The 19,015-nt window shown below is 47.4% G+C and overlaps 1 protein-coding gene across 2 annotated transcripts in view; it reads right to left on the bottom strand.

The window, feature by feature from the left end:
- Positions 1 to 19,015, bottom strand: part of PLAA (phospholipase A2 activating protein) — a 296,517-nt gene that overhangs the window by 185,773 nt on the left and 91,729 nt on the right. For both annotated transcript variants that reach the window (XM_069240757.1, XM_069240766.1), the window contains one exon: positions 9,489 to 9,646. In XM_069240757.1, the coding sequence (XP_069096858.1) occupies positions 9,489 to 9,646 (158 nt within the window). The remainder of the gene's footprint in view (positions 1 to 9,488; positions 9,647 to 19,015) is intronic.

Here is a 19,015-nt window from a genome sequence, read left to right as displayed (position 1 = left end):
CCAGACCATATACTCTTATGGCTACCCTGCACTTACAATGTCTAAGGTTTTGCTTAGACACTGTAGGGGCACAGTGCTCATGCACTGGTGCCCTCACCTATGGTATAGTGCACCCTGCCTTAGGGCTGTAAGGCCTGCTAGAGGGGTGACTTATCTATACTGCATAGGCAGTGTGAGGTTGGCATGGCACCCTGAGGGGAGTGCCATGTCGACTTACTTGTTTTGTCCTCACTAGCACACACAAGCTGGCAAGCAGTATGTCTGTGCTGAGTGAGGGGTCCCCAGGTTGGCATAAGATATGCTGCAGCCCTTAGAGACCTTCCCTGGCATCAGGGCCCTTGGTACCAGGGGTACCAGTTACAAGGGACTTACCTGGATGCCAGGGTGTGCCAATTGTGAAAACAAAAGTACAGGTTAGGGAAAGAACACTGGTGCTGGGGCCTGGTTAGCAGGCCTCAGCACACTTTCAATTCAAAACATAGCATCAGCAAAGGCAAAAAGTCAGGGGGTAACCATGCCAAGGAGGCATTTCCTTACACCATATTTCACGACTGAGTGTTTTGGAGTCTGGATGTCTGATTTGACCTCGTCTGAGTTAGCAGGAGTCGTGGGAGATTTTCTTATGTGGAACCACAACAGATCTAATAGTGTTGTAAGCCAAGGTTGATGTGCCCATGTGGGAGCTACAAGTATCATGATGAGAGATGTTTGTCTGACTTTGCAAACTAGAGATGGAATGAGTGAGAGAGGTTGAAAAGCATAAGCATATATCCCTGACCATTTCATCCAGAGTGTTGCCCTTGAACAGAGGGTGTGGGGGTTTCTGGACGCTAGATTTTGGCATTTGGAATTTTCTGCGGTGGCAAACAGGTATATTTGTGGTGTTCCCCATCGGTGAAAATATTGGTGAAGTACTTGTGGCTGAATTTCCCATTTGAGGACTTGTCGCTGCATCCTGCTGATGAGGTCTGCAAACTGGTTGTCCATTCCTGGGAGATATTCTGCCATTAAGTGAATGTGAAGGCAAATTACCCATTTCCAAATTGTCTGAGCAAGAGGGGACAATTGAGATGAGTGTGCCCCCCAACCCTCTGTTTCTGTAGATAATACATAGCTGCCATGTTATCTGTACAAACTAGAACCACATTTTGAGAGAGTTGTGGCAGAAAGTAATCGAGTGCTAGAAAGACTGCGTGTAACTCCAAGTGAGGTAAGCTGCCCAACCTATCTGATGCATCAGTAGTGAGAGTGATTTGAGGCACAGGGTCTTGAAAGGGCCGCCCCTTCAGCTGGTGGGATTCCACCATTGCAGAGAGCGGTGAGTGTGGCAGTCCAACAACACTACATGACCCTGTGACAGACCATTGGCGAGATAGACACTGCTGTAAAGGATGCATGTGTAGTCTGGCATGAGGAAAGATAGCAATGCAGGAAGCCATCATCCCTAGTAGCTGCATAACCGTTCTCATTGTGAAAGTGTGGATTTCCTGTAATTGAGACAGAAGAGTTTGGAAAGCTTGAATTCGAGCTGGGCTTGGATATGCCAACCCTGACTGAGCATTGAGAACTGCTCCCAAATAAGGCTGTATCTGTGAAGGCTGCAGATGGAATTTGAGAAAGTTGATTGTGAATCCTAGCATGTGGGGAAGGTTTACTGTATACCGAGTAAGATGCTGACATTGTTGGATGGTATTGGCTTTGATGAGCCAGTCATCCAAGGAGGGGAAGAAATTAATGTCTTGTCTTCTGAGGAATGCAGCTACTACTGCTAGACATTTTTTTAATACACTGGGAGCAGTAAAACCCTGAATTGATAGGATTCTCCCACAATGACAAATCTGAGATATTTGATATGTGCTGGATGAATGGTAATGTGAAAGTACGCGTTTTTTTTTTTTTTTTTTTTTAGATCTAAGGTTGTCATGAAGTCTCCTTACTGTAATATGGAAATAACATCTTGGAGGGTGACCATATGGAAATGCTCTGAGAGAATGTATTAATTGAGAGGTCCGAGATCTAGAATTGTTCTTAGTGAGCCATCTTTCTCTGATATAAGGAAGTATAGGGAATATACTCCTAACCCTTGTTGTAATAGGGGAACTGGCTCTATAGCCCCTTTGAGAAGAAGGGATTGTACCTCTTCTTTTAAAAGAGTGAGATGGGCGTGTGAAAGTTTGTGAGCGCAAGGGGGAACATTTGGTGGAGTGGAGATGAGTTTAGACAGTAACCATGCTGGATAATTGATAAAACCCATTGATCTATGGTGATATTGGACCATTGGGGATAGAAATGCATTAGTCTTCCCCCTACTAGAGAGGTATGTCCTGATGGAAGGTGTAAGCAGTCACTGGCGTGTATTTGAGGCAGAACCTCTAGAGGTGGACGCCGTACCTCTACCTCTAATATTTGCACCTCTGAATGAATCTCTATTGTAGAAGTGTGTAACTTGTTTGGTTTGGGAGGTGGAAGGTTCACTAGAAGATATTTTGAAGCCTTCCCTAAATTGTGGCAGACGGAAATTACCCCTATGTGGTGTGGTGAGGAGGGTCCCCATTGATTTTGCTGTTTCCAAATCTTTTTTGGGGATTGTCGATGGTGGTGTCCACCCTCTAGGCCAAACAAGTGTCCTCTATCGAAAGGCATGTTAAGAACTGCCTGCTATATTTCTGGCTTAAAGCTTGAGCATCTAGCTAAGCATGCCTTCATATAATAACACTGGTATTTATACCATGTGCTGCGGTATCTGCTGCATCACTGGCACACTCAATGGAGTTGTTTGAGATAGTTTGCCCTTCTGGAACTATTTCCTGTCCCTTTTCCGATGGTCCTCTGGGAGGTACTGGAGAAGACCTTCAATCTCGTCCCAGTGGGCCCCATCATTTCTTGCCAGAAGTGCCCGTGAATTGGCAACGCCAATGATTTGCAGCCTGGGAAGCCACACTTTTTCCTGTTGCATCAGGTTTTTTGCTCTCCTTGCCAGGAGGAGAAGCATGTCCTGTCGATTGCCTCTTAGCACGTTTCCGTGCTGTGTTGACAACCTTAGAGTCAGGCGGTATTTGTGATCTAATAAATAGAGGGTTGGAGGGTTCTGCCTTGTATTTTTTTTTTTTTTTTTTTAAATCAACCGTTGGGGTAATAACTCTTGACCTAACAGGTTCTTAAAGATGTATGTGACATTTCTAAGCATACCTGGCAACATGGGCAGGAACTGACTTTCTTTGGGGGTGGTAGTCAGTGTATCAAAGAGGAAGCCCACTCAATCAGGGTCAGTGTGCATGTCTACGTTATGGTATGCAGCTGCCCTTGCAATGACCTGTTGCTGAGATTTTGCATCTTCCGGAGGTGAAGGGCTTGCCGGGTACAAATAAGTCATTTGAAAGTATGGGATCTGGATCATATGAATCCCATGGGTCTCTGTCCTGTGGAATATCCCCAAAATCATCTCCCTTAGGTGTTGTGAACTTTGTGGCGAAAATTGTGGCTCAATAATAGGTGGAGGAGACTGTGAAGGTGCTGGAGGAGTAAGAGGAATGACAGGAGAGTGTGGTGGGGAAGGCAGAGGATGAACTGGAGCCTTGTCCTCGTCTCTGGAGACCTTTTTGCGTGGAAAAGTGTCCAAAGTCTCTTAGAAAGTAAGTTTCCTCTGAACTGGGACAGGAGTAGAAGCAATAATTGGTCCTGTTTCCTTTTGAGACTTGATACTCTGGAAGGGACAATTTTCGGTTCCAAAACTTTCTGAGCAGAAGCCTTGTGTCGACTGGAAGCTGTCGGCTCCGAAGAGGATGTTGATGGCTTCTAACTCAGAGCCGAAGCACTCGGGTCAAAGGTTCGACTCGACCCAGAGGACGAATGAGACGGTGTTGAGCCAGAGGTCGCTGCCGAAAACATTTTAGTCTTGGTTATTTTCTGCGCCAGGCCCGAAGGTGTGGCATCCAAATGCAATTTTTGGATCCGACCATGGCCCAAATGCAGTGGTGGACCGACAACCTGTTAGTGGGGCTCTGTTAAAGTCTTTGTATGTAAGGTCGGGGCAGATGTACTCACAGGCTGTGCCGAGGTGAGAGGCTGACTTTCAATGTCCGATTAAACATTTGACTCCGAATCTCCTATGGAGAGAGCCCCTTCGTGTTCGATCTTCTCCAGCGCAGGCTCTTCCCCAAAGATAACCGGAGTGTCATCTGATGTCTTTGACGCTATCTCTAATTGACGCACTCTGCAGTCCCAGAGAGTCTTTTTGGATCAAAAAGACAGGCAAATGTGTTACAGGTTTCTTCTTTATGGTCCAGGGACAAACACAGGTTACATATCTGGTGTTGATCCGTGTGAGGCTATTTCGAGGAGTCACTCAATCTCGTGACTTGAAAAGATTCTTAGAACAAAAACAACTCCAAGCCCAACACTAGATGGCAGCTTATGCAAAGCATGTGTATCTACAGCCATACATGCCATCAAACATTAGTTAAGCAGTAGACGTGTTGCACTATCAGGCTAGTCACATCCTTAAGGTAGGCTGTTGATGTGCTCCATGAAGGAAGGGTTCCACCTTCTTGTTTTTGGTAGAATTAGGAGTTCTGGGACAGAGTTATGCCCACTCCCAGAGGAAGTGGTCATACAGGGTGTGTAGTCACCCTAGGGCTAAGTATGCCTTTGGCTACTTCCCTGAACTTCCATGAACGCTGCTAAATTGATTATCTAGGTGACCTCCAGACACTGAGAACTCAGATTTGTCTGAGAAGGAGGAAAAGGAAGAGCCGACCAATGTTAGAACTGAGGACCAGCCTAGACTTTTGGCGTCAAACCCTGCCTATCTGCAGCTGTCTCGACAATCACCCAGACTTGACTCCTCCTGCAGCTGTGCATCTCCCAAAAGCTGCAGAGTTAGCCAGCATCTCCCTTGGAGAGCCACTTCCCTGCAACCTGCAGACACCGACCACAATGTCCGGTCCACCAATCTGTTGACCACCAGGTCCACCAATGCAGCATTCATCCAGGAAGAGGTCACAGTGCTCCATGAGGAGGGACCAGTCTTGCCACAAAATTTGGAGACACCAAGCCCATCAGAAGTCACACTGCACCAGTACCCAGGGTACTGAAGCAGTTGCAAGCACCAAGGCTTGTTTGTGTCTATACCAGACACCACCAGTGCAAACAGACAACCTTCCTCCTGAGGGACAACAGAACCGACTAGGCTGCCCACAAGAGTGACCCGACTGTCTGCTTTTCTTCCCCCCTAACCGAGCACTGTGAACGACTGACACACAGGACCAGCCGACCAAAACCCTCAGTACCCTAGCGCAGGTCCAGGACTATGTACTGTGCTCCGAGAACTTCACTAATCGACTCCCATTAGGAGCTCTCAGACGGGAGCTCCCAGAGGGGGGCCACTTAGAAACAAGATGCAGAGGGGTACTTGGCTCCAAGTCCCCCTCTGCAGCCTGTTTCTAGGTGGCCCCCCTCTTCGCTAACCATGCAGAGCGTAAGGCACCCAACTCGTCCAACACATCTGCACCTGGACACCCCAGGGCAGGTAAAATCTAACTGCTTGTGACTCATATGGCCTTTAACCCTCCCCCATGCACCATAAGACCTAGTGGACCCCCCCAAAGGTACCTCTGCAAGTACCAATATTCAGTATTGTAGGAAGTTGGCTCTGTATGCACTATTTCAAAGTAAGGAATAGTATGCACAGAGTCAAAGGGTTCCCCTTAGAGGTAAGATAGTGGCAAAAAGAGATAATACTAATGCTCTATTTTGTGGTAGTGTGGTCGAGCAGTAGGCTTATCAAAGGAGTAGTGTTAAGCATTTGTTGTACATACACCCAGGCAATAAATGAGGAACACACACTCAGAGACAAATCCAGCCAATAGGTTTTGTTATAGAAAAATATATTTTCTTAGTTTATTTTAAGAACCACAGGTTCAAATTCTACGTGTAATATCTCATTTGAAAGGTATTGCAGGTAAGTACTTTAGGAACTTTGAATAATCACAGTAGTATATATACTTTTTACATCAAACACATTTAGCTGTTTTAAAAGTGGACACAGTGCAATTTTCACAGTTCCTGGGGGAGGTAAAGTATTGTTAGTTTTTGCAGGTAAGTAACCCACCTACAGGGTTCCGTTTTGGGTCCAAGGTAGCCCACCGTTGGGGGTTCAGAGCAACCCCAAAGTCACCACACCAGCAGCTCAGGGCCGGTCAGGTGCAGAGGTCAAAGAGGTGCCCAAAACACATAGGCTTCAATGGAGAGAAGGGGGTGCCCCGGTTCCGGTCTGCCAGCAGGTAAGTACCCGCGTCTTCGGAGGGCAGACCAGGGGGTTTTTGTAGGGCACCCCGGGGGGTGGGGGGGGGGGGAGGGGGGAACACAAGTCCACACAAAAAGTACACCCTCAGCAGCGCGGGGGCGGCCGGGTGCAGTGTAGAAACAAGCGTCGGGTTTCCAATAGGAGTCAATGGGAGACCAAGGGGTCTCTTCAGCGGTGCAGGCAGGCAATGGGGGGGCTCCTCGGGGTAGCCACTACCTGGGCAAGGGAGAGGGCCTCCTGGGGGTCACTCCTGCACTGAAGTTCCGTTCCTTCAGGTGCTGGGGGCTGCGGGTGCAGGGTCTTTTCCAGTCGTCCGGATTTTAGAGTCAGGCAGTCGCGGTCAGGGGGAGCCTCGGGATTCCCTCTGCAGGCGTCGCTGTGGGGCTCAGGGGGGACAACTTTGGGTACTCACGGGCTCGGAGTCGCCGGAGGGTCCTCCCGGAGGTGTTGGTTCTCCACCAGTCGAGTCGGGGTCACCGGGTGCAGTGTTGCAAGTCTCACGCTTCTTGAGGGGATTTGCAGGGGTCTTTAAATCTGCTCCTCTGTAACAAAATTGCAGTCTTTTTTGGAGCAGGGCCGCTATCCTTGGGAGTTTCTTGTCTTTCTTGAAGCAGGGCAGTCCTCTGAGGATTCACAGGTCGCTGGTCCTGGGGAAAGCGTTGCTGGAGCAGGTTTCTTTAGAAGGCAGGAGACAGGCCGGTAGGTCTGGGGCCAAAGCAGTTGGTGTCTTCTTTTCTTCTTCTGCATGGGTCTTTCAGCTCAGCAGTCCTCTTCTTCTTGTAGTTTCAGGAATCTAAATCTTTAGGTTCACGGAAGCCCTTAAATACTAAATTTAAGGGCGTGTTTAGGTCTGGGGGGTAAGTAGCCAATGGCTACTAGCCCTGAGGGTGGGTACACCCTCTTTGTGCCTCCTCCCAAGGGGAGGGGGTCACAATCTTATCCCTATTGGGGGAATCCTCCATCTGCAAGATGGAGGATTTCTAAAAGTCAGAGTCACCTCAGCTCAGGACACCTTAGGGGCTGTCCTGACTGGCCAGTGACGACTCCTTGTTTTTCTCATTATCTCTCCTGGACTTACCGCCAAAAGTGGGGGCTGTGTCCAGGGGGCGGGCATCTCCACTAGCTGGAGTGCCCTAGGGCATTGTAACACGAAGCTTGAGCCTTTGAAGCTCACTGCTAGGTGTTACAGTTCCTGCAGGGGGGAGGTGTGAAGCACCTCCACCCAGAGCAGGCTTTGTTTCTGTCCTCAGAGAGCACAAAGGCTCTCACCGCATGGGGTCAGAAACTAGTCTCTCAGCAGCAGGCTGGCACAGACCAGTCAGCCCTGCACTGAACAATTGGGTAAAATACAGGGGGTATCTCTAAGATGCCCTCTGTGTGCATTTGTTTATAAATCCAACACTGGCATCAGTGTGGGTTTATTATTCTGATAAGTTTGATACTAAACTTCCCAGTATTCAGTGTAGCCATTATGGAGCTGTGGAGTTCGTTTTTGACAGACTCCCAGACCATATACTCTTATGGCTACCCTGCACTTACAATGTCTAAGGTTTTGCTTAGACACTGTAGGGGCATAGTGCTCATGCACCTATGCCCTCACCTGTGGTATAGTGCACCCTGCCTTAGGGCTGTAAGGCCTGTTAGAGGGGTGACTTACCTATGCCATAGGCAGTGTGAGGTTGGCATGGCACCCTGAGGGGAGTGCCATGTCGACTTAGTCATTTTCTCCCCACCAGCACACACAAGCTGGCAAGCAGTGTGTCTGTGCTGAGTGAGGGGTCCCTAGGGTGGCATAAGACATGCTGCAGCCCTTAGAGACCTTCCCTGGCATCAGGGCCCTTGGTACCAGGGGTACCAGTTACAAGGGACTTACCTGGGTGCCAGGGTTGTGCCAATTGTGGAGACAATGGTACATTTTAGGTGAAAGAACACTGATGCTGGGGCCTGGTTAGCAGGGTCCCAGCACACTTCTCAGTCAAGTCAGCATCAGTATGAGGCAAAAAGTGGGGGGTAACTGCAACAGGGAGCCATTTCTTTACAAGTATGTTTCCTCTCCATTGAAATTACTGTTTTAAAGCACATCTGTGCATAATACTCAGCCCACTGTGCAAAGTATTATCTCGAACAGTACTTACCTTATGCTCATGATTTTTGTGTCTGAAAATAAAATGTATTGTTATTTATCTACAATTGGACTCGAGTTTCTACTTGAATGTGTGTCTCATATATTGAATCTGTGTGTTCAACAAATGCTTAGCACTACCCTCTGATAAACCTAACCTGCTAACCCACACTACCACAAAAGAGAGCATTTATGGTTATTACTTTAACAACTGTCAGCCAATAAGGGCTGCCTGTACTATCTGCAGAGTGTATCCATAGTGGTACACTGCATGGATAGCCAGCTCCCTACAGGGCAGAAGAACTCAAGGCCTCTCTAACTCAGTGGTCAAAGTTAGTGAAATCCAGTGAGACGTATAGATGTATACACTGCAATGTTGTAGAGATCCCAACGTTAACCACTAAGTATTCCCTGCCTGACTACTGGGAATGATACAAGCATGAAAGATCCAATTAAAACTTATATTACATTCAAATTAAGCAGCACCAAATGCTTCTTTCCTCTTCAGTTTAGCAATTAAAAGACTGAATTTGCTAATTTAAATTTGCTAATTTAAGTAACCACACAGCTTTTTAGGCATCACGATTTTTCAAATGTTATTGAATTTAAGGTAAGATATTAAAAGGTCGACATATTACACCTAAGGATTTGTCAGCAACATCTGCAACAGATGTGCTCATGTGAATGTCAAAAAACCTGAAAAATGTTTTGAAACCAGTAAGACATTAGGATTAAAAAGGCTGGATGGATGGCATATATAAAATAAATAAAAGAGAACAAAGAATGCCTCTAAAGCCCGGTCCTCACACAAAAATGGAAGAGGAAAACATCAACCACACAACTTGGGATTTGGTCTTTTTATACAACTGTTGATTTCAAACAGCCATGATCAAAATGGGATTGATGGACCAAGCAGAACTTCTAGTAAAAGGAGGAGAACGTACTTCAACAAATTGCCAATCCACCTAATGTCTGAGGAACATTCAGCATTGTAGTGGAATTCTAAGCAAAAGCACAAAGGAAAACACAAGATCACTTTTTTAAATGGGAATGTTTAGCTACCTTTCCCTCAAACAAAACTTTTCCAGATGTCTGCTGTGTGGCACCAGATGAGCCAACTACATCTCCAATCTTCATCCATCTCTCTTCAGAAGTGCTCCATTGATAGGCTTCAACTTTTCCATCAACTTTAATCAGACGTGTCTGTCCTTCCCTGGTACCTGTAAAAAGGCACAACACTCTTTAATTGTAATAGAATGAATTGACTAAAAAGACATAGTGAGGCTGAACTTAAAAAGCTACAGATGAACGTTAAGTAAAGGTAGTGCTGCTACAGGAAGACTGAAGTGTCAATTTCATTTTTGCAGGAAGGTTTTGGTCTCCCTGCACTTATAAGACTGGTGAGATGAGCATTTAATCAAGAGACATAAGTAAGCAGAAACAGCAAATTCTACTGAAAGTGGAAGCCAGCACAGATACCCTCGAGCATGATCACAGGCGAGATCAAAATATCTTTTAGGGTAGTTGTGCACTGACTGAAAAAAAACGAAAATAAGGAAATACAGCTACCCACACAGCACAAAGTAAAACGTAGGCCAAATGTTCATTGTACAACAGACAAAAAAAAACAAGTTGCCTACATGAAGAAAATATTTTGGAGGAACAAATGGTGTATTAGAGCCCATGTTAGTCTATGTGCATTCCCAAATGTGGTCTCCAGGAACCATACTGGCAGCAGTAACAAAAAGCAGTTACCAAGAAACTATTATGCCTCACAAGCATTGAAGGAAATAGAGAGGCTAAGTTCCTTCCAGTATAGTATGTTGCTCCACATATTCTAATTTGGAAAAGAATCATTATACTTGCCGCACGGAAGTTCTCAGCGTGCAAGGGGTGGCTTTCCAGATGTTAGTACACAGATTAAAGTGGGAGACAGGATCAACTTCTGTTCAGCCAGGACTCACAACAAAAGACCCCAATTCCCACTGGTCTGCTCTTGTTGTCTTTTATGTCCCTGGGGCCACAGGAGTTTCTTGGTCAGACTCCTGAGAAGCACTGCCAATTCTTAGCTACAAGGTGAAAGCTGAAGAGTCCTCTGCCCCAGCATGTCCTGACAGCAGGTTTATCCTCCTCTGAAATTAACAAAGTACAATTGTGTTCTGAGGTGCTGGTCATTGGAGGTTTTTCGTACATTGTTCGCTACCTAGTACTTGGTGTCAAGTCTTAAATCTATCACCTGGAAGTTACCAGGGTCAAAACAGCCGTCTTTTATAGCGTGTCCTTTAAATTTACTTCAAAACAATACCACAAAACCCTGTTCTGGTACTATTCTGAAATGGGAGACACCCAGAGCCATGGAGTGCAGTTCTTGCAAACCATCAGAGGGAATGCCATATGGACAGAAAATTCTCCCCTCCTCGTACAGACAGTGACTCACTCAACAAGGATCTTGACTCCAAAAACCTTTCATATAGGCAGGAAACAACTTACCTGGAGTCATCCACTAACAAGGGTACACCTCACATCAGAGCCATGTTCTATATAAAAAAAAAAGTTACTTCTAACTGCCCCTGCTAGTCTTTTGTGGTGCCCATCTCCTATCCACTTTATGGATCCCCCACGCTAGCACCCAGGGGACACCATGAATCTCTAACATTTTTGAAAATTAAAGACCGTTCTAGGTTCATCCATTGTTTTCAAACTATTTCACACCCATTTCCCACAAAGTTGGCCATTCCAGTCTCAACTATAAGCATTTCATTTTCAGCAAGAAAAGTTTTGGTTTGGTATTAATGTTTTTTTTTTTAATACTGATGCAATTCCATGCAAAGTCTCTGCAAGAGGGTTTTCCCATAACGGTTTGGTAGAAAAATGACTTTTCTTGACATGGTTACTCCCCACTTTTTGTCTGGTACATGATGTGGTTTCGACTGAAAGTGCATTGAGTTCCTACTAACCAGGTCCCCAGTGCCAGAGCTCTTTCCCAAAACTGTAAATGTTTCCCCATTTAGCAAATCCTTTAGAACTCCTCGGTAAGTCCTGAGTAAATGGTACCCCGGGTACCTAGGGACTAGGGTGCTAAAGAGGGTCCCTAAGGGCTTCAGCGTGAATTGTGCCACCCTATGGGACCCCTCACCAAGCATGACAGGCTGCCACTGCATGATGCGCATCTTGGTGCAGACAAAAGTGAAAACATAACATGGCACACAGCCTCTGTGCCATGTCTTCTAACACTGTATGCAAAATATGTGTCATCCCTCTAGCAGGCCTTACAGCCCTAAGCCAGGGTGAATTATATTGCATGTGAGGGCATATCTGCCCAAGCAGATATGCCCCTACTATGTCTTTGTTACTTCTCAGACATAGTAAGTGACCAGGGAAGCCATTTTAAAAGAATATGCTGGACACTGATCAATACGAGCTCCCCAGGTCCACAATGGCTTCACTGAAGCTAAGGATGTTTGGTATTAAACACCTCATATTAATGAACCACACACTGATGCCAGAGTTGGATTTACCACTAAAAGCACCCAGAAAGCACCTTAGAGGTGCCCCCTGAAACCCTACTAGTCTCTGGTGTGCTCACTGACCAGTTTCTGCCAGTCCGCCACACGAGAAACCATTCTGGATGTCTAGGGTGAACGCCTTCTACTCTCTGCTGACCCAGAACAAAAGTCTGTCCATGAAGAGGGCTAAACACCCCCTATCACAGGATGACCAGCTGCGTAGCCTTCCAAAGACCACAGCCTCAAAGGTCTGCCGCCTTTGAAATGCAAACGTGGCTCCCCTCACAGGAGACAATGCTTTCCTCCACCCTGTCCAGAGCCCATTTGGCACCTGGACAGGTGGGAAAATTAGCTAGTGAGGTAGGTGTGCTACCTCCAGGCTAGTACCGCCCCTAGGTTTTGCTACTGCAAGGTGGACACGATTTTTCAGGAGGTGGTCATCTCTGAGTTGCCATACCTAGGAATTCTGGGAAAGGGCTATGTCCACTTCCCACAGGAAGTGGTCATATAGGGGGCATAGTGAACCCAATGGTCATTAGCTCATTGGCTACTACCTTACACACCTCTAAAGCCCCTAAATTCAGTATTTAGGAGAGCCCCTGGCACCAGTGAAGCAGATCCTCATGACTTAAGAAGACCAAGGACACCAAAGAGCTGCGGCATCAGAAGAGATGAAAAGCAGCAGCTGACCTGCCACCAACCCCACCGGCCTGTATGCATCCCTCATCAAAATCTGCACCTAAGTCAACTCGTTCTGCAGCTAAGACTCCAGAAACCCGTGAGGACTGCCTGCCTTCGAAAAAGACTCAACAGATCCCATGAACAGCGGACCTGTTCTCTAACAACCTTCAAAGAAGGCACTCTGAAGCCTCTGGAACTGCCAAAACCTGCCACCTGAAGTCACCACTGCACCTGCCGTCTCTCACCAGAGTTGAAGTGGACCAACGGTGCCAACAAGGTTTCCAAGCCCTCCAGAGTGACTCCAACATGGTTTCACCCCTCCTGGACTCCCCTACAACACCTGCAGCCTCTGCACACAGCCACCTTCCACCGCGACTGCTCCGGTAAAGAACAACCTGACACCTAAGGACTCCTCTGCACCCGTCGCCCCTCAGCCATGGAGAAGAGGACCAAATGTGCCTGCCTGTGTCGGGCATTGTAAGGTCTGAGTCCCACTGTTGGTTCAGCATAACTGGCCTCCTGGCCAGAGCCTGCAGCCTCTTTCCGTAGTGACAGATTTCGATAGGAATGCATTGGGCACCCAACCCTGTTTTGCACTCTGTATCTGGCCACCATTGTGCTGCTAAGGGTGTACTGTTCATGCTGTATTTGACCTTGCCAGCTACTCACTTTAATCCCAGGAGATTGGACTTGCAAGTCGCTGTACTCTATCTGTTTGGAAGGAAAAACTATTTCTGCATAGGATAATTAGTTAGTCCTGACAACCTTTTCTGACACTGTTTTTGCTTGTTTTAGGACTCTGCACATTTTAACACTGCTAACAGTGCTATATTCTCTCTCCCTTAAACATGGTAACTGTAAGGAAATGCCTCCTTGGCATGGTTACCCCCTGACTTTTTGCCTTTGCTGATGCTATGTTTTGAATTGAAAGTGTGCTGAGGCCTGCTAACCAGGCCCCAGCACCAGTGTTCTTTCCCTAACCTGTACTTTTGTATCCACAATTGGCACACCCTGGCATCCAGGTAAGTCTCTTGTAACTGGTACCTCTGGTACCAAGGGCCCTGATGGCAGGGAAGGTCTCTAAGGGCTGCAGCATGTCTTATGCCACCCTGGAGACCCCTCACTCATCACAGACACACTGCTTGCCAGCTTGTGTGTGCTGGTGAGAACAAAATGAGTAAGTCGACATGGCACTCCCCTCAGGGTGCCATGCCAGCCTCTCACTGCCTATGCAAGTATAGATAAGTCACCCCTCTAGCAGGCCTTACAGCCCTAAGGCAGGATGCACTATACCATAGGTGAGGGCACTAGTGCACGAGCACTGTGCCCCTACAGTGTCTAAGCCAAACCTTAGACATTGTAAGTGCAGGGTAGCCATAAGAGTATATGGTCTGGGAGTTTGTCAAACACGAACTCCACAGCACCATAATGGCTACACTGAAAACTGGGAAGTTTGGTATCAAACTTCTCAGCACAATAAATGCACACTGATGCCAGTGTAAATTTTATTTTGAAATACACCCCAGAGGGCACCTTAGAGGTGCCCCCTGAAACCTTAACCGACTATCTGTGTAGGCTGACTGGTTCCAGCAGCCTGCCACAACCGAGACATGTTGCTGGCCCCATGGGGAGAGTGCCTTTGTCACTCTGAGGCCAGTAACAAAGCCTGCACTGGGTGGAGATGCTAACACCTCCCCCAGGCAGGAGCTGTCACACCTGGCGGTGAGCCTCAAAGGCTCACCCCCTTTGTTCCAGCACCACAGGGCACTCCAGCTAGTGGATTTGCCCGCCCCTCCGGCCACGGCCCCACTTTTGGCGGCAAGGCCGGAGGAAATAATGAGAAAAACAAGGAGGAGTCACTGGCCAGTCAGGACAGCCCCTAAGGTGTCCTGAGCTGAAGTGACTAACTTTTAGAAATCCTCCATCTTGCAGATGGAGGATTCCCCCAATAGGGATAGGATTGTGACCCCCTCCCCTTGGGAAGAGGCACAAAGAGGGTGTACCCACCCTCAGGGCTAGTAGCCATTGGCTACTAACCCCCCAGACCTAAACACGCCCTTAAATTTAGTATTTAAGGGCTTCCCTGAACCTAAAGATTTAGATTCCTGCAACTTACAAGAAGAAGAGGACTGCTGAGCTGAAAACCCCTGCAGAAGAAGAAAGAAGACACCAACTGCTTTGGCCCCAGTCCTACCGGCCTGTCTCCTGCCTTCCAAAGAAACCTGCTCCAGCGACGCTTTCCCCTGGACCAGCGACCTCTGAATCCTCAGAGGACTGCCCTGCTTCAAGAAAGACAAGAAACTCCCGAGGACAGCGGCACTGCTCCAAAAAGACTGCAACTTTGTTACAGAGGAGCAGATTTAAAGATCCCTGCAAATCCCCGCAAGAAGCATGAGACTTGCAACACTGCACCCGGCGACCCCGACTCAACTGGTGGAGAACCAACACCTCAGGGAGGACCCTCCGGCGACTCCGAGACCGTGAGTAACCAAAGTTGTCCCCCCTGAGCCCCCACAGCGACGCCTGCAGAGGGAATCCCGAGGCTCCCCCTGACCGCGACTGCCTGACTCTAAAAACCTGACGGCTGGAAAAGATCCTGCACCCGCAGCCCCCAGCACCTGAAGAAACGGAACTTCAGTGCAGGAGTGACCCCCAGGAGGCCCTCTCCCTTGCCTAGGTGGTGGCTACTCCGAGGAGCCCCCCCCCCCCTTGCCTGCCTGCACCGCTGAAGAGACCCCTTGGTCTCCCATTGACTCCCATTGGAAACCCGACGCCAGTTTACACACTGCACCCGGCCGCCCCCGCGCTGCTGAGGGTGTACTTTTTGTGTGGACTTGTGTCCCCCCCCGGTGCCCTACAAAACCCCCCTGGTCTGCCCTCCGAAGACGCAGGTACTTACCTGCTGGCAGACCGGAACCGGGGCACCCCCTTCTCTCCATTGAAGCCTATGTGTTTTGGGCACCTCTTTGACCTCTGCACCAGACCGGCCCTGAGCTGCTGGTGTGGTAACTTTGGGGTTGCTCTGAACCCCCAACGGTGGGCTACCTTGGACCCAAAACTGAACCCTGTAGGTGGGTTACTTACCTGCAAAACCTAACAATACTTTACCTCCCCCAGGAACTGTGAAAATTGCACTGTGTCCACTTTTAAAACAGCTATTTGTGTTTTATGTGAAAAGTATATATGCTACTGTAATTATTCAAAGTTCCTAAAGTACTTACCTGCAATACCTTTCAAATGAGATATTACATGTAGAATTTGAACCTGTAGTTCTTAAAATAAACTAAGAAAATATATTTTTTCTATAACAAAACCTATTGGCTGGAATTGCCTCTGAGTGTGTGTTCCTCATTTATTGCCTGTGTGTATGTACAACAAATGCTTAAGCCTACTCCTTTGATAAGCCTACTGCTCGACTACACTACCACAAAATAGAGCATTAGTATTATCTCTTTTTGCCACAATCTTACCTCTAAGGGGAACCCTTGGACTCTGTGCATGCTATTCCTTACTTTGAAATAGCACATACAGAGCCAACTTCCTACATTGGTGGATCAGCGGTGGGGTACAAGACTTTGCATTTGCTGGACTACTCAGCCAATACCTGATCACACGACAAGTTCCAAAAATTGTCATTAGAAATTTATTTTTGCAATTTGAAATTTTTCTAAATTCTTAAAAGTCCTGCTAGGGCCTTGTGTTAGTCCCTGTTTAGCATTTCTTTTAGTGTTTAAAAGTTTGTGAAAAGTTTGAATTAGATTCTAGAACTAGTTTTTAGATTCTTAAAAAGTATTCCAACTTTTAGAAGCATAATGTCTAGTACAGATGTGAATGTGGAGGAACTCGACCTCACACCTTACCTCCATCTTAAGATGAGGGAGCTAAGGTCACTCTGTAAAATAAAGAAAATAACAATGGGCTCTAGACCTTCCAAACTACAGCTCCAGGAGCTGTTGGCAGAGTTTGAAAAGGCCAACCCCTCTGAGGATGGCAACACAGAGGATGATGATAGTGACTTGGAAGGAGATTCCCCCATACCAGTCCTATTTAGGGAGAACAGGGCCTCTCAAGCCCTGACTCCAAATATAATAGTCAGAGATGCTGGCTCCCTCACAGGAGGGACTAACATCTCTGAAATCACTGAGGATAACTCCAGTGAAGAGGACATCCAGTTAGCCAGGATGGCCAAAAGATCGGCTTTGGAAAGACAGATCCTAGCCATAGAAAGGGAAAGACAAGAGATGGGCCTAGGACCCAACAATGGTGGCAGCAACATAAATAGGGTCAGAGATTCTCCTGACATGTTGAAAATCCCTAAAGGGATTGTAACTAAATATGAAGATGGTGATGACATCACCAAATGGTTCACAGCTTTTGAGAGGGCTTGTGTAACCAGAAAAGTGAACAAATCTCACTGGGGTGCTCTCCTTTGGAAAATGTTCACAGGAAAGTGTAGGGATAGACTCCGCACACTCTCTGGAAAAGATGCAGAATCTTATGACCTCATGAAGGGTACCCTGATTGAGGGCTTTGGATTCTCCACGGAGGAGTATAGGATTAGATTCAGGGGGGCTCAAAAATCCTCGAGTCAGACCTGGGTTGACTTTGTATACTACTCAGTAAAAACACTAGATGGTTGGATTCAAGGCAGTGGTGTAAGTAATTATGATGGGCTGTACAATTTATTTGTGAAAGAACACCTATTAAGTAATTGTTTCAATGATAAACTGCATCAGCATCTGGTAGACCTATGACCAATTTCTCCCCAAGAATTGGGAAAGAAGGCGGACCATTGGGTCAAGACTAGGGTGTCCAAAACTTCCACAGGGGGTGACCAAAAGGAAGGGGTCACAAAACCTCCCCAGGGGAAGGGTGGTGAGACAGCCAAAAACAAAAATAGTAAAGAGTCTTCTACAGGCCCCCAAAAACCTGCACAGGAGGGTGGGCCCAGAGCCTCTTCACAAAACAATTTTGGGTACAAGGGTAAAAACTTTGATCCTAAAAAAGGCCTGGTGTCGTAGCTGTAATCAGCCTGGACACCAAACTGGAGACAAGGCCTGTCCCAAGAAAACAACCACTTCTAACTCCACTCCAGCTAACACTGGAATGGCTAGTCTCCAAGTGGGATCAACAGTGAGCCCAGAGCAAATCAGGTGTCACACTGAAGCTACATTAGTCTCTGAGGGTGGGGTGGATTTAGCCACACTGGCTGCCTGGCCCCCTAACATGCAAAAATACAGGCAGCAGCTCTTAATTAATGGGACAAGTGTAGAAGGCCTGAGGGATACAGGTGCCAGTGTCACTATGGTGACAGAGAAACTGGTTTCCCCTGGCCAATACCTGACTGGACAAACTTATCCAGTCACCAATGCTGACAATCAAACTAAAGTACATGCAATGGTAACTTTAGAGTGGGGAGGGGTCAATGGCCTGAAACAGGTGGTGGTCTCCTCAAATATCCCAGTAGACTGTTTGCTTGGAAATGACCTGGAGTCCTCAGCATGGGCTGAGGTAGAACTGAAAACCCATGCAGCCATGCTGGGTATCCCTGAACTGGTGTGTGTCAAGACAAGGGCACAGTGCAAGGCACAGGGTGAAAAAGTAGAGCTGGAGTCTGGAAAAAGGGCCCAGCCTACCAAGAGAAAATGAAAGCCAGCTGGGAAACCAGCTGCAACACAACAAGAAAAAGAGAACCTCTCTTCTCAGGAAGAAGTTCTGCCCTCTGAGGGAACTGAGCCTATGGAGTTGGAACCTTATCAGGTTGAGCTCTTAGGCCCAGGGGGACCCTCAAGGGAAGAGTTGTGTAAGGGACAAGAAACCTGTCCCTCTCTTAAAGGCCTTAGGCAGCAAGCTGCTGAAGAGTCCAATGGCAAGAAAACTGGTACACATAGGGTCTCTATTGGGAAGATGGACTCCTGTACACTGAGGCAAGAGATCCCAAACCTGGTGCCACTAGGAGAGTGGTAGTGCCTCAGGAGTTCAGAGAGTTTATTCTGACCTTAGCCCATGATATTCCACTTGCTGGGCATTTGGGACAAACCAAGACGTGGGAGAGGTTAGTCAACCACTTCTACTGGCCCAACATGTCCCAGAAAGTTAAGGGGTTTTGTGTCTCCTGTACCACCTGTCAAGCCAGTGGTAAGACAGGTGGACATCCAAAGGCCCCCCTCATTCCACTTCCAGTGGTGGGGGTCCCTTTTGAAAGAGTTGGTGTGGACATAGTGGGTCCACTTGAACCTCCCACAGCCTCAGGAAATATGTACATCCTAGTAGTAGTGGATCATGCTACTAGGTATCCTGAAGCTATTCCCCTTAGGTCGACTACTGCCCCTGCAGTAGCCAAGGCTCTCATTGGTATCTTTACCAGAGTGGGCTTCCTTAAGGAGGTGGTGTCTGACAGAG

The sequence above is a fragment of the Pleurodeles waltl genome, chromosome 1_2 (genome assembly GCF_031143425.1).
Source record: "Pleurodeles waltl isolate 20211129_DDA chromosome 1_2, aPleWal1.hap1.20221129, whole genome shotgun sequence".
NCBI classification, from domain to species: Eukaryota; Metazoa; Chordata; class Amphibia; order Caudata; family Salamandridae; genus Pleurodeles; species Pleurodeles waltl.
Note: the sequence above shows the minus strand (reverse complement) of the source record. Positions and strands in the feature narration are given on the sequence as shown.